Consider the following 13,670-nt stretch of genomic DNA (forward strand, 5'->3'; position numbering starts at 1 on the left):
CTGAATCAGTCTCGTTAGCAGAGTAAGAAGTGATATTTCATGAACCCTATCTTTTTTGGTCAACTTCCTTTATGTATATTCTCTTTCGTATCTAACATAGTGTTATATATGTTTCGTTGGAGATAATCCGGATATAATATTTGCTTCCGAAAGAGTCTTAGAGCCTTAAAAGTGAAATATGAAAATCAAATCGGCTGAAAAAATACAGAAAAAAAAATAATATAAGATGTAAAAATATAAATCTTTCTTCTATTCTTTCACATGTACAGATACTCGTTGTTCGAGCTGTGTTTACAAAGGTCGATCTTGTTAATTTGCGGTTTTTGAGTGCCGTTGCATTCAAGAACGGCCTTTTTCATTTCGTGTAGTTCTGGCACTAATGCGTAAGTAGCATCATCATCCATTTCATTTTTTAGGAAGGATCGTCTTTGGTCATCAATAGGCTTGTACCTCGTGTCAGGGTGCTTGTAGTATATTGCCGTAGAATATCCCACCAGAATGAAAACGGAAAGATAGATGGCAAACAAAGCATTCAAAAAGAAGAAAATTATTCCCATAAAGGAGGAAACAGCCATAAGCTGCTGGAACAAATTACTGAAAAATAGAAAAAAGAATGCGTTTACTAAGTTCAACGAATGGATACTGATATTAAAGACATTGGTTATCTTGTCCATATAAGGTCGCGCCCAACACAAAAATACGAGATAAACAACTTCAGTTAAGAAGATACCCGCAGACTGGGACTTTCCGTGAGTTTGTAGAGTTCCAACTAAAACAGATCTAATGAGCATGTATGCTAACGTAACAATAAGCCACCATGCTTTTGGAGAACCATATTGAGAATAAAGGAAGCCGAACTTGTTTAGAAATTCAGAGTTGCCGAAGAGTAGATAGCTTGAGTGGCCAAAAAACTTTTTGGATTTGTGCATCTGTCTCCATATCCTTACACCTGCAGACGACAGCAAAGCTGTCGTTATAAGAAAAACGGCAATCGCTTCTATTAAGGCTGCTGCTGAGTCTTTTTGAGTAAATTCCCAAAGCGATAAAAGCGATATTTGTGGGTAGATTATGAGAATTACTCGATATAGTGTCCCTTGGAGGAGTGAGCTGCAGTTGATGTGGAAGTGTAAATACCTCGTAGCTTTGATTTCAAACTTTCGCAGTAGTTTCAAAGATAACTTGAACGTAGCAAATCCTATTACTATCATAATAATAAAGATAATAAAAAAAGAGAATCCTGTCAAGAAAAAATTTGACAATTCAATTCCGGCCTTATATGATACTCTTTTAATACCTCTTAAAATTAAAATTTTTGACAGGTAATTCTTTGGATTTTTCAGGTTTGAAGTATATAGCAATGTGTCCCTTTGAGAACTTTCAATACCATTTAAATTGCTTGAAGCGGATACAGTCTTGCTGCTTACATCCAACTCTCGTTTTTGAACACTAATTGATAGAATGTCCTTATTGTGATACACAACTGTAGGGGAACCAGATGTAGCCATAATATACCAGTCAAATAAGCGCTGCATAAAATCTACTTTGATTATACCCATAGACCATTGGAAATTTTGGGTCCACGCGGCGACAATGGGCGGTAAAAATGACACACTGATCATAGAAAGGATTGCCAAGTTTTGGAAATATAAAACCAACGATATCGAATAAGATGCCAAGCGTGTTGAAGTGGCTGTATAGCCTTGCAAAGAATAAATGATTGAAAACACCACTCCAAAAGCAGTTAATGCCACCAGAATCCAGGACAAGTATTGTGTTTGGACGGTTTTGCCATTAGTTAGTATCACTTGGACACATGCTAGCGGTTTAACTAATTTTTTATCAGAAGAAGAATATGCGGACACTACAATATACGCATCCAAATCAGGAATGCTATATGCTATAGCCGGAATTTGGCTTGTCATCGCGCTTTCCAATTGATAACTTCCAATAAGTTCTATATTTCCGGGCTTTAGTGGGCATAATAAATTATCTTGTATCCCACATAAATCAAAAGTTTTGGTATAAACATTGAGACCGTATGTTACGAGCTCTGCTTTTATGGTTATATTCTCATTCATAATTGTTTGGGCTTCAATATCAAAGAATATTGTATTATTTAGGGGAAAGAAAGCAGCTTCAAAATACGATGCAGAAAATTGTGAATTTCTCACACAAGTCAATAAAGCTGACGTCTTCAAGTATTTAGTGGATATATCGAAGGGTTCCGAAAACAGTTGCGACGCATTAWTGAGTAGCGTGAATGAGTTCGAAACCTGAAAATTTGAGCTATTAATCGAAATAGCATGTGCCTGATGGAACCATATAGTTAAAACGAAAATACAACGAAGAAGCATATCAATAGGTAGCATATTATCACACAATCTGCATTTGTAATTCCGAAAGACTTCTAAAAACTGTCGTGGTATTCTTTTATTACCAGTTTAGATAATTGACATTTATTAATTTTCAGAGGTGTCAGTAATTCGGGCACAAAAAATAAAATTTAATATCTTTAGCTTTCACAACCAGCTAACGCCCCATTATCACTGCTTAGATAAAGACCCAGAAACTCACAAATGTATTGTTTTATAACGATCACAAAACAACTATTAAATCGGTTTTCTATATTCTTCATAATATGTATTGCCACTACGCTATTGGCAGACCACCCAGTCACCGCATTCTGTAAGGTAACAACGGAGTTCCAAAAGAAACTTAAATAGAATTAGTAGCGCAATGCACTCAGTAATGAATGAAAGGGAGGTATTTTAATGGTGGGCGTACAACGAAAAACTTGCCAATGAGTTATGATAAAAAAGCAGACGTCACCTCTTTAGATGAGGATTTGAGACAACTAAGGCAAAGCAAGTTCTCACCTGAAGCGGTCCAACATATTAAAAAATGGATATTTGAATCAGTGCTAACAGAAACCGCCCCCCCTGAGCAATTACTGCAGTGCCTGAAAGATGGGACAGTCCTTTGTAAATTAGCAAACATATTGTATGAAGCAGACACAAAAGAAGCAAACCATATTAATTTGAAGAGCTCTAAAATGCCATTTGTTCAAATGGACCAAATTTCCCAATTTCTATCGTTTGCAAGGGCATACGGTGTGCCTGAAGATGAATTGTTTCAGACGGTTGATTTATATGAAGAGAAGGACCCAGCCATCGTTTATCAAACGTTAAAATCTTTATCTCGGTACGCTAACAAGAAGCATCCAGACAGGTTTCCAGTCTTAGGGCCACAACTATCGACGAAGAAGCCAAGACCACCAGTCAAATCTAAACCACACCATCTACAAGGCAGTACTGGATGGAGCACCTTTGAGTATGGTTATATGAAAGGCGCTTCTCAAGGAAGCGAGGGCGTTGTATTAGGCCAAAGAAGAGATATCGTTTAAAACATTGTTACAACCCTTCCTCCGGTTGGCGAAATTGAGAAAGTAGTATATACTAGAACTATATATTCGAACATACATTTTTAATGATGTGGTTTAGAATTTCTTATTGGAGTTCATTTTTTACGTACAATAGATGATGGTTTAGACGCGTAACGAAAGTTAGCACTGTCAGTAAAAATTGCATCACCTAAATGGGTTCGGTGATAAGAGGAGAGAAGAGAAGTTTAACGAACCAGGGAAAGGCGAAAAACTATGCGCATCAACAACGAGCTAGCAACCAAGTTTTCGGCTTCGACTGTCCATTTGGAACATATCACAACAGCTTTGAATTGCCTGACACCTTTTGGCGCGAAAGACGATGTACTTATATTTATTGATGCAGATGGCCTGTCGTTTGTAAGGGAGAACAACCATGTTATAAAAATACAATTACTACTATCCCGAGAGTTGTTTATGTCTTATTCGTATAGGAATGAAACTGAAGATCATATGAAACTGTGTGTAAAAATAAATCATATTTTAGACAGTGTTAGTGTGATGAATAGAAACTCAGATGATATTGTAGAGTGCACTTTATCGTACGATGGACATGGATCCCCATTTGTGCTCATATTTGAGGATTCGTTCATATCCGAGAGAGTGGAGTACTCAACTTATTTAATAAAGGACTTTGATACAAATGGATTAGAACTTGATAGAGAGAGCATAAGCTTTGAGGCGATCATTAAAGGTGAAGCTCTTTATTCAGCATTGAAGGACTTGAAAGAAATCGGTTGCAAAGAATGCTATGTTTATGCGAAGACTGACGCAAACAATGATAACGTATTTGCACTAATATCCAAATCACAGCTAGGCTTTTCAAAGATTAAATTACCAAGCAACAGGTCAATACTGGAGAAATTACAAGTTTTTGATGGCGATTCCACAACCGTATTAGACGGGTCCGCTGTAATTGGGTTCTTTGATTTTACTTCATTTGATAAGATTAGAAAGAGTACTAAGATTGCAAGTAAAGTACTCTTTAGAATGGATGTTCATGGCGTATTAAGTGTAAATATTTTAAGCCAAACAGACGATGTGATTATCACAGATACCGCAAGACCGTCAAACAGTCGATTGGTTACTGGTGTCGGCCAACTGCAATTGCCAAAGGATTATCCTGGTATAGTTATTGAGGTTTGTATGTTGGAGAAAGAATCTATTGACGAAGTAGCGCAGACGGAAATAGAGCTTCTGATGGAGACTAATGAACTTGGTAATTATAACAATTCTAAAAAATTCACCCCAAATAAGAGGTATGCTGCTGCATTTGGGAATAACGAAGGCTCCGATGAGAACTTACTGCAACTAAATGGCAAAAAAGTAAAATTACCACCGGAAGATATAAGTGATAAAAAGAACGATAGCGATCAAGAAAACAACTACACATATCCAACCAACGACATTCCTTTGTTCTTTTAAATACCTACCAGAAACAAATACAAAAAAAGTTGCATTCGACATCCATTAGTTGAATTATAATTATCTAACTTATAATTTACAACTAAATAAAAGGTTTAACTATATATTACTAGATGATCTAATTTAAAAATATTATGTGAAAATCAATCCACTTATTGTTGGGAGAAGTGTTCCATGATCATGGATAATTCATCAGTTTCAGCACCCCAGTTCTTGACGACAACAACGGAAGCACCGACAACCTTTCTAGCATTACCTTCACGGTCAATCTTACCTAAACCGGCCCATTCACCTAATTGCTTGGCGTCAGCAACCTTGATCAATGGAACCTTGTTTTCTGGGTCGTTGGCCAAACCTTCAACCAACTTGATGATGTTAGCTTCGGTAACAGAGCTGACCAAAACAACCAATAAAGCTTCACCTCTGGTCAAAGCCTTGGTAGATTCTCTCAAACCTCTGGCCAAACCATCGTGAACCAAGGCGGTTCTCAAAACAACCTTCAAAGCATCTTCAATGGTAACTTCAGCGGTTTGTTCAACAACGGTTTCTTCTTGAATTTCAACGACTTCTTCAACGTCAGACATTTTTTCTTTTAATAATATATAGTCTAGTTTTTGACTTCTTCGACAGTGAGATAAATAGACTGCTCCGTGAAGAGTTTGAATGGGAGAAAACAATTGAACAAGGAAGAACCATTAACTTATACCAAGAGATGGGTTAACTTTTATAATATCCTGTAGAGAGTTCAATGAAATTTCGCAAACTACAAGCTTGCTTGGTAGGAGAGCGTCTGTTCGGGTAAGCTTTGTTTAATTCTATTCATGAGAGGAAGAAAAGTAAAATGGCAAAAAAATATGGGAGCCCAAATGTCAAGATTTAAAAGAGGTACGGATGTTGTTAAGGAAACACTTTCCCTGTAATTTTTTCTCCGTAATCTGATACTGTGTCCTACTACTGTGTCCCACTACTACTTATTATTGTAATGCTGTCACTTTATTTTTTTTCCAAGTCATTTACGAGCATTAGTTCCTTCCAAAAAAATACGTAGCCTTCAGCTCGTAATATCTTAAAGATCGAGCAAATTAAATATACCTGATAGAATTTTCCTTTTTTTCTTCGTTTTTTTTATGTATATTATTTCATTAACTTATAAGAAGATATTAACCGCCGTTTCCATATAGATAAAAAAATACTAAATAAAATATACCTTGCTCGTCATATCTCCATTTCACCTACAAATTCCCCGGAACCCTCCATAATAACATCGTCGTCGTCGTCGTCAATGGCGCTTTCAAACTGTTTTGTGTTCACAACACCGCCTGCCTGTATTTCGTCTTCATCTTCAAAATCTAGATCAAAGAAATCGTCATCACTACCAACTATCTTTTCGTATAAGACTTTGGCTGCAGTTACAACTTCATCATATGATATTTCAGCAGAAGGCATGGTAGTGTATATGACACCATTATCACTTGCACCGGGGATGTATTTCTTTTCTAAATCTTGATTGGATTCAAAAAAGGAGGAGTTAACTACACCGAATGGTGGTGTGGATGTGTACTGAGTATAATAAAGCTTGAACAAAAACTGTAATCTCTCCCTAGGGACATATTCTTTGAAAGATTGGCCCAGTTTTACGGAATTTATTATTGTATGACCATTGCCCGTCAGTTGAACAATTTCGTCATTATTTTCTAATTCTGATGAAGACTCTCTCAAAAGAGCCATTTCCATTGCTTCCAAGGCGGAATCGATGTCCATTTCTGCACGTGGACCTTGTTCTGTTGTTGATAAGTACCATACAATGGTTCCTTCTGGACAAATCTCACTACCGGCACCAAGAATGAAAGCTTGAACCACTTCCTTATTACCAGATTTCAACGATCCTGGGGGGAAAACTACCATGGCAGCAGATTCGCCTTCATTAAACCATTCGGTACAAGGGTTTTCGACTATACAGGTCAGGCGATGAACTTGGTATTGTTGCTGTGGAACGTGCTTGCTGTCTTTGGGGGCTTGGGTAGGTGATATTATGACTTTCTCGGAAACTTCTACTTTGGAGCCATCTTGAAATGAGGCTACTTTGGTCGTTGGGTTAAAAGACACTAATTTTTCATTCAGCTTATAGGTGGCACCTCCAACAGCAGCTGATCTACAAAACCCTTGTGACAATTCTCCTGGACCACCATATTTGGAACACAATGCGGGAAATGGCCCATAAACGTCAAAACTAGTCAAATATCGACGGATTCTTTGTAAGGCTTCTGGTACTTTTACATTAAGATCATAACACAACCCAATCGAAAATATTAGCTCGAAGACTTGGGGTTTTTCTAATTTGAACTTTTCTACTAAAAAATCGGACATGGTCCTTTCTGCATAAGGTTGCCATATATCCGTTTGCTCTTCCCAGTTGAGCACAAATTTGATAAATTTCATTAGGTTCCTTTTAGTCATTAATGGCAAATTTTGATCTGTGAATATTTCTTGCTTTGTGTTGGTCAATTTTTCGAAGCAGTCGTTTTCAAAAGTATGGAAATTGGACAAAGACTGGAACTCTAAATATTGGTGAACTCTGGACTTAATCAAAATTGACAATAAATCTGATTTTGCGAATAGAATCTTTGGAGAGAGGTCAATACCGAAATCTCTCGACGAATACTTGCCACTACCAATGAGCGTGGATACGTACAGTTTTGCATTTTTGTAACAGCTTACCGAACCTTCGTTGACTTCATTTACCCATCGTTTGATTTGGTCTACGGTTAAAGTGGCAGAAGTGTCTCCATAATAGTCATTTTTGTCAATGTGAAGTACAGTAGAACCTTGCCAGGCTAATGCTGCCGCTAACACACTTTCTACCATACCTGTTCCCACAATTAAAACATCTACTTTATCCGGGGTAGTAGCCGGTAAGGGATCTTCAATCCCAGCTAAATGTGGGACCACCAAAGGACTCGCGTTCTGGTTATAATTAAAGAATGATGGACGACGTTCGGCCATGGATGGTCTACGTTCGGGACTTAACATAGCTGTTCTTTTTTGATTATCCTAGTCTTCTTTTTTTCTTTGTTTTCTTTTTGAAATGAAATGTAAATACTAAACCCTTAAAAATAATAATACAGTAGTAGTTTAAACCTTAAATATGTTTATTGAAAGTTTCTGTCTAAATTCTTTTGTTAAACAGTTTTGTGTGATAGTTATTTTTTTCTTAATGACGATGGAACAAAATAAATGCTTTCCTTGTAATGGTTGAATCTAAGTCTAAGTTACACTTGCGCGCAATCTCTAATCTGTCTTTTTCACTTTGGTAACAACAAGCGTGCTGCGGCCTTTTGATGATACGCTTTTGATGATCCGACTAACACGAAAGACGGTTATAGACTATTAAGCAAACCTTAGCTTTATCGTTTTCAAAGGTTCTTTTTCAATTTTATTTTTTTTTTTTTTTTTCAAGTTCCACGAAAAAATTTTCTCTTTTTCCTTTAGTCACATAGGAGTTATTCAAACCCCGCCCCGCGGAATTAATTAGTTGGCCAAATTCATACTTGGAAGGATCAACTGTAAGACAGCTCCCCTCAGATAAAGTTTCGAGATGTTTTGACGACCGGCTACCACCCCGCCCACCATGGTCACACCTCCCTTGCATTGTGCTACTGAGCCTGCTACGGCCAATACTTGATGGGGTTCGCCGAGGTGAAAGTCCATAATGACTGAATCCTTAGTGTCCCCTTCATATCGTATTAGTTTACAGCCCTGAAGACATTGTGTATCCAAATCCACAACATTTATTACACCACTACCGAGCGGAATACCTGATACTTTTTCTTCGGGAACGGCTTCATCCATATACAATCGGTCAACATCTTCTTGTCGTAGACCGCCGATAAGCACCACCTTACGACCCACTGTCGTCATAGAGTGCCCAACCATACAGAGGCTTATGGGTACCAAACCATCAGACTCATCTTGTGTTTTAGCAAAGAGGTCTATCTTCGTCCAAATTTCCGAATCGAAATCAAACCACCACATATCGCAGCAAACGCTATAGCGATCAGACCCCCCGTGAAATGCAACCACTCTTCCGAATGGAGTGCCTCTCTTCGGCATGTTCAGTGGTGGCGTGTGTTTGGGACTTATAGAAGGACTTGAATTCGTATTTTTAGCAGATTTCAACGAGGCGTCGTCACTAGTACTGTTGCTTGAACTGGAAGCATGCATACTATCGCGCCCATTTTTCTTCTCCTTTCTTGAATGTGGTATGTTTGGGAAAAGCGGTTGAGATGGCTTATTGCCTGGCTGGGTTTCCATATCTATGGAAAAGTCGTTTTTCAAGTTTCTCAAAAGCCTTTTTTCAATAGGTTCTGCTTCTTGTGTGAAATAATCAGGAACACAGCATGCTGAAAATGCTCTTCTGCTCGGCCATAGTTCTGGATCATCAATAACAGGAATTTTAGTAACTGTCACCGTGTCAGCAAATTTGTAATAATTACGTTTACCACGAGATATGACCGGGATGTCTATTTTCCACATATCATTCATAGCTTCGTATTTATCATCACCGGTCTGACTATAGCCTCCAAAGATAATAATGGTATTAACAGAGCTACAAGAATGTGTTCCTGTACTAAAAGTTTTGGAAGAAAAACTATCTGTAGATCTTGGGATTGTCACGTTTGACATGGAATCGCTTGGTAAATAATCTTTACTAGCTGGCGGGCCCACTAAATCATCAATCTTGTAGTCTCCACTACCCCGACGATATGGGCTGATCGATCTTCTACCCTTGGTGCTTGTCGAGGAGCTGTCATTAGCCAAGTTATTACTAGAATTACTTACTGATGACTGCATATGCCCAAACCTCGGTGAGAAATTATTGTAAATGGCAAATTGGTATGGAGGAGCTACCAATTCGATCTTGGAAAATTTAAATGTCACTGTGTCTAAAATGTAGCCGGTGTTATTCAAAAAAGCTCTCTTCCTTATGAAATATCTTCCCTTATCATCTACTTGAGTTTCCGACTTGATCTCAAACCCACCGTAAAAGAATATATGCCTTTCCGTCAATTTGCAACCCTGACTACACACCAGTGGAGGGGGAATGTAACCTGCAATGTCTGGTCTTGTTAGTCTGGAAGAAGTTAAGGATAAACAGTATAAATGAGGGTTAGAAATCATGGATGGATTATTGATTAAGTCCGGTAATAGTGGCGGTGGTAGATTCTTTATGCCATCAACATAAAAATCTTTTAAATCCGCTGCTTCTTCATCATACCGATGGCACGCCATCAAACCCCCGACAATAAACAGTTGGTCATTCAATTCAACGGAACAATGGTATGTTAATGGTGGGAATTTGAACTCTGAAAAAATTGACATGACTACTGAAGAACCTGAAAACGTATCATAACTCTTGGGAACACAGTCTGTACCATTGATGAAAAGAGGGCATGTCTTTTTTTGAAAAATATCTAAGTCTGGCGATATAATAGGTATTGGAACGGGGCTCGCTAAACTTGCATCCTTTGGTTCTGCATTGGATATTAATAAAAACCTAAATTTTCTGGCAATCATTGGCATCCATAAATTATGTCTTTTCAAAATATCACAATCCTTTAGGTCTACTGTCAAAAGCTTTTTATAATATTTGAAATATGATCTTGTTGAGCAGGAGCGGAGTATCTCCAATCTTTCCGACGAATATAAAGAACCATCACCAGACCTACCAAAATGATCGTTATTAGGATTCTCTTCAAGATCGTCCTCGCTATCCTTGTCCTTACGTTCATCATCCATGTTGACCATGTTTAAAGCGCTATGTCTATTTCTTACTGTCATTTTTAGTGTGTATGGATCTACTTCATTAACGCAGTTACTAATAAAATCGTTTAGGAAACTATAAATCTTTGTTCTTTCGGTAAAGCCTGTAGAAGAATCCGAAGAGCTAATTACACTTCCTTGCCTGAAGTTGGTGAAGCTAAAAGGTTTCCTTGATTCATAGTACTTTTTCAATAAGAGCTCATTCTCTTTTCTAATCCTGGAATCGATATTATAGCTCATTGCTTGGTCAAATACAGACACATAATTAGATATATAGTCTAGTGAGTGGTACCGCTCCCTATAATGAGACCTTTCCTCTTTACTCAATTTCATGTGCGGTGCTGGTTGAATATGTAAAGAGTGGGTTTCCAAACTGTGCGTTCCAAACGTGTTTGATAGAGGCATTATTGTGTGACTATATTGGTCACAGAAGCCAGGAAAATAATCAAACTAAAATGGTGTCCGTAAAAGATTAGTTGGGAAGAATAACTTCTGTTTACTTCAATACCCAACCTTGCAAAGTGAGCTATATTCGGATTACCAGCCTGCATGTGAGCTAGATACTGCTGATAAACTACAATAATAGCCCTGCTATATTATTGAAATATAATGACTCTCTTTATGGTGGTTACCCGGATACTAAGGGGACAAGATTGAACTGTAATGGTTATGTCAAGCAATAATTTAAGATGAAATAATTAAAAATAGWTACCTATTACGTATTTATGTGTATACAAAATTTGAACTCCTTAATATATGTGAAAATCCTAACGAACGGTATGAGATCACAAAATAGTAGTAAAGAAAAGAAAAAATAATGGTAATGAAATATAAAAATGTAAAAAATTGTCCTCAGTTGGTATATGTATTCTTAAGTCATAAATGTATTGTTCTTTTTTTGTGTTTTGTTTCTTTTTTGGGTATGATGTGTGATAAAATTGGTAAGAGAGATGACAAATACTAAGGGAAAAAAGAAAAAAATGCTCAAAAAGTTCAATGAAAAAAGGAAGATGCACGTTCAACTACTATCATTGTGAATTGAATAAGTTTTCATTGGGTTTCGGATTACAATTTTTCTTTGCTTGCGATTTAGATTTGGAGTCCGAAAGTAAAGATTGTGATCTTTTAAGTTTATTAGCCTTTTTCTTTGGCATACTTGAATTTGAAATTCCTGCATTAGTGTTTGTATTATTATTTAGAGATGATGATGATGATGATGCGTCTTGATTGAATTGGTCAATATTTGCTACAATAATTTGAAATTTAGAGGGTTTTTTCCCATTTTTTTTGATCCTGCCTTTTGAATTATTATTACCAGATTTGCTTTTGAAAGAAATCGTATTTGAACTTGGGCTAGGATTGGTGACAGTATCGCTCCTAAAGGACCCCATCTTGGGTAGTTCAGGAATTTGTAATGCGGTGGCCCTTGCGGTTGAATTATGTAAAGAATTACAATTTGGTGTTGGAGATAAGGGTAGTCTAGTCAACCCCAAATCAAATAACTGATCGTCCACATTGGAATCTAATATGGTATCCGATCTGGAGGCTAATAGGGGAATTCTGGGGTTATCCAATTTGGAAATAGATTTTGTTATCGATGAATTTAGTTGAATAGTTGTAGGCGAAGAGCCATACAAATCTGGTTTGTTTTCGTGGTCCTTGGTGAGTGTGCTAGTACCGTTGATAGCGTCCTGGGGGGTTTTGATGAATATTTTCTTACCATTGGATCTTGACGGTGTTCTTTGTAAGATATTAGTGGTATTTATCGAGCCAATATTGGTTGTATCAGTATGGATATCCTTTCTCGCCTTCTGGAAATCTACCAGCGCACTGTTGGAAGATATCAACGCCTTCGCATACGGCGTACCAACATCGCCTAAAATTTTTCTACCATATGGCGTCAGTGATAAAGAAGAAAACCTCTTTGATGGAGATGTGGCTAATGGTTGGTTAAACATGAGATTCATATCGATTTTGCTTAACGGAGTACGCGAGAATGCACCGGCAGATAACGAGGAAGACATTTTCCCATTACTTTTTAAAAGATTGTTCAATTCCGCGTTGCTAAAGATATTTTGTTGTTGATTAGAGTCGTCTACTATGGTCGGCTGAGCAGCATTAGAATCTGTGACAAATCGAAGCGGTGTTTTTGCCGGTGTCTTGTGAAAAAAATTGAAGCTATTAGAGGGAGAATCTAATAAAAACTCCTTGAATTGTTCGGGGGAGGCAACCAGAAACTCGCCGGGCAAGGAATTCCCAAACTGTAAGACTGATGAAGGTTGGACGTTGATATCGTCCAGGGTCTCACTGGTGTCTGTTCTTGTCACTGCGGGTGGCACAATCGAGCCAAGATGTTGTTGCTGTTGCTGTATCTGCTGGTGATGATGTGGTAAGATACTGTTCTCTACCAGTGACGATTCGTTACTGGAGCTGTTGTGTGCGTCCGTGTTGGCAAAATGGTCCTGCGTCTGCTGGTACTGATTAGAGGAGTAAGGAGTCGGGAATTGAGTAGTTGTGGGCAACGGACTGTTAAAATTGTACTTGAACTCCGACATCACTTTTAAAAAATTTGTATCTGCGTTATTATCCGTGGGAAGCTGCCTTGAAGAAGCAGCCGCCGCCCCGGTAGTTGTAAATTTTTGGTGGTAGCCTGTGTTTTTATCCATGGCTGAATCAATTCTGTGTGTTGACCGATGTACTCCGCTCTGGATGCTGTTTTTTCCGCCGACAATGCCACTATTAAATAATAAAAATTCCTTGCTGCTCCTTAAGCCTGCCTTTTGTTTTGTTTTGATTTAGATTGTTATTTTTTTTGCGTCCGGAATTTTTTCGTGGGGCAGGGTTACGCAAACGCCAAAAAACAACACTCAAGCCGGGTACTGCAGATGTTTTGTTTACTGGAACGGTACTAACAAGGTAAAGCTGATGATGTTATGTACATAGACGGTTAGATGCCACGACTGTTTAGTAGTGTATAGGTGCCTAG

At 37.9% G+C, this 13,670-nt stretch overlaps 7 protein-coding genes across 7 annotated transcripts; 2 read left to right on the forward strand and 5 right to left on the reverse strand.

Annotated features, from left to right (window-relative positions):
• Positions 1–257: 257 nt before the first annotated feature.
• DI49_5179 (putative flavin adenine dinucleotide transporter) lies at positions 258–2,369 on the reverse strand (the record flags this gene model as incomplete). Its single annotated transcript, XM_018368173.1, has 1 exon — positions 258–2,369. One exon carries the CDS (start codon positions 2,367–2,369, stop codon positions 258–260), a length of 2,112 nt encoding a protein of 703 aa, XP_018219555.1.
• A 383-nt stretch (positions 2,370–2,752) lies between these two features.
• On the forward strand, positions 2,753–3,403 carry SCP1 (Scp1p; the record flags this gene model as incomplete). The annotated part of the gene is made up of 1 exon (XM_018368174.1): positions 2,753–3,403. One exon carries the CDS (start codon positions 2,753–2,755, stop codon positions 3,401–3,403), a length of 651 nt encoding a protein of 216 aa, XP_018219556.1.
• Positions 3,404–3,655: 252 nt separating this feature from the next.
• Positions 3,656–4,864, forward strand: RAD17 (Rad17p; the record flags this gene model as incomplete). The annotated part of the gene is made up of 1 exon (XM_018368175.1): positions 3,656–4,864. One exon carries the CDS (start codon positions 3,656–3,658, stop codon positions 4,862–4,864), a length of 1,209 nt encoding a protein of 402 aa, XP_018219557.1.
• Positions 4,865–5,016: 152 nt separating this feature from the next.
• Positions 5,017–5,448, reverse strand: RPS12 (40S ribosomal protein eS12; the record flags this gene model as incomplete). Its single annotated transcript, XM_018368176.1, has 1 exon — positions 5,017–5,448. The coding sequence occupies one exon, from the start codon at positions 5,446–5,448 to the stop codon at positions 5,017–5,019; it is 432 nt and encodes a 143-aa protein (XP_018219558.1).
• Positions 5,449–6,079: 631 nt separating this feature from the next.
• On the reverse strand, positions 6,080–7,894 carry MRS6 (GTPase-activating protein MRS6; the record flags this gene model as incomplete). Its single annotated transcript, XM_018368177.1, has 1 exon — positions 6,080–7,894. The coding sequence occupies one exon, from the start codon at positions 7,892–7,894 to the stop codon at positions 6,080–6,082; it is 1,815 nt and encodes a 604-aa protein (XP_018219559.1).
• A 498-nt stretch (positions 7,895–8,392) lies between these two features.
• Positions 8,393–11,089, reverse strand: GPB1 (Gpb1p; the record flags this gene model as incomplete). The annotated part of the gene is made up of 1 exon (XM_018368178.1): positions 8,393–11,089. The coding sequence occupies one exon, from the start codon at positions 11,087–11,089 to the stop codon at positions 8,393–8,395; it is 2,697 nt and encodes an 898-aa protein (XP_018219560.1).
• Positions 11,090–11,712: 623 nt separating this feature from the next.
• NDD1 (Ndd1p) lies at positions 11,713–13,350 on the reverse strand (the record flags this gene model as incomplete). Its single annotated transcript, XM_018368179.1, has 1 exon — positions 11,713–13,350. The coding sequence occupies one exon, from the start codon at positions 13,348–13,350 to the stop codon at positions 11,713–11,715; it is 1,638 nt and encodes a 545-aa protein (XP_018219561.1).
• Between the last annotated feature and the right edge of the window lie 320 nt (positions 13,351–13,670).

Source organism: Saccharomyces eubayanus, chromosome VIII, assembly GCF_001298625.1.
Source record: "Saccharomyces eubayanus strain FM1318 chromosome VIII, whole genome shotgun sequence".
NCBI lineage: Eukaryota > Fungi > Ascomycota > Saccharomycetes > Saccharomycetales > Saccharomycetaceae > Saccharomyces > Saccharomyces eubayanus.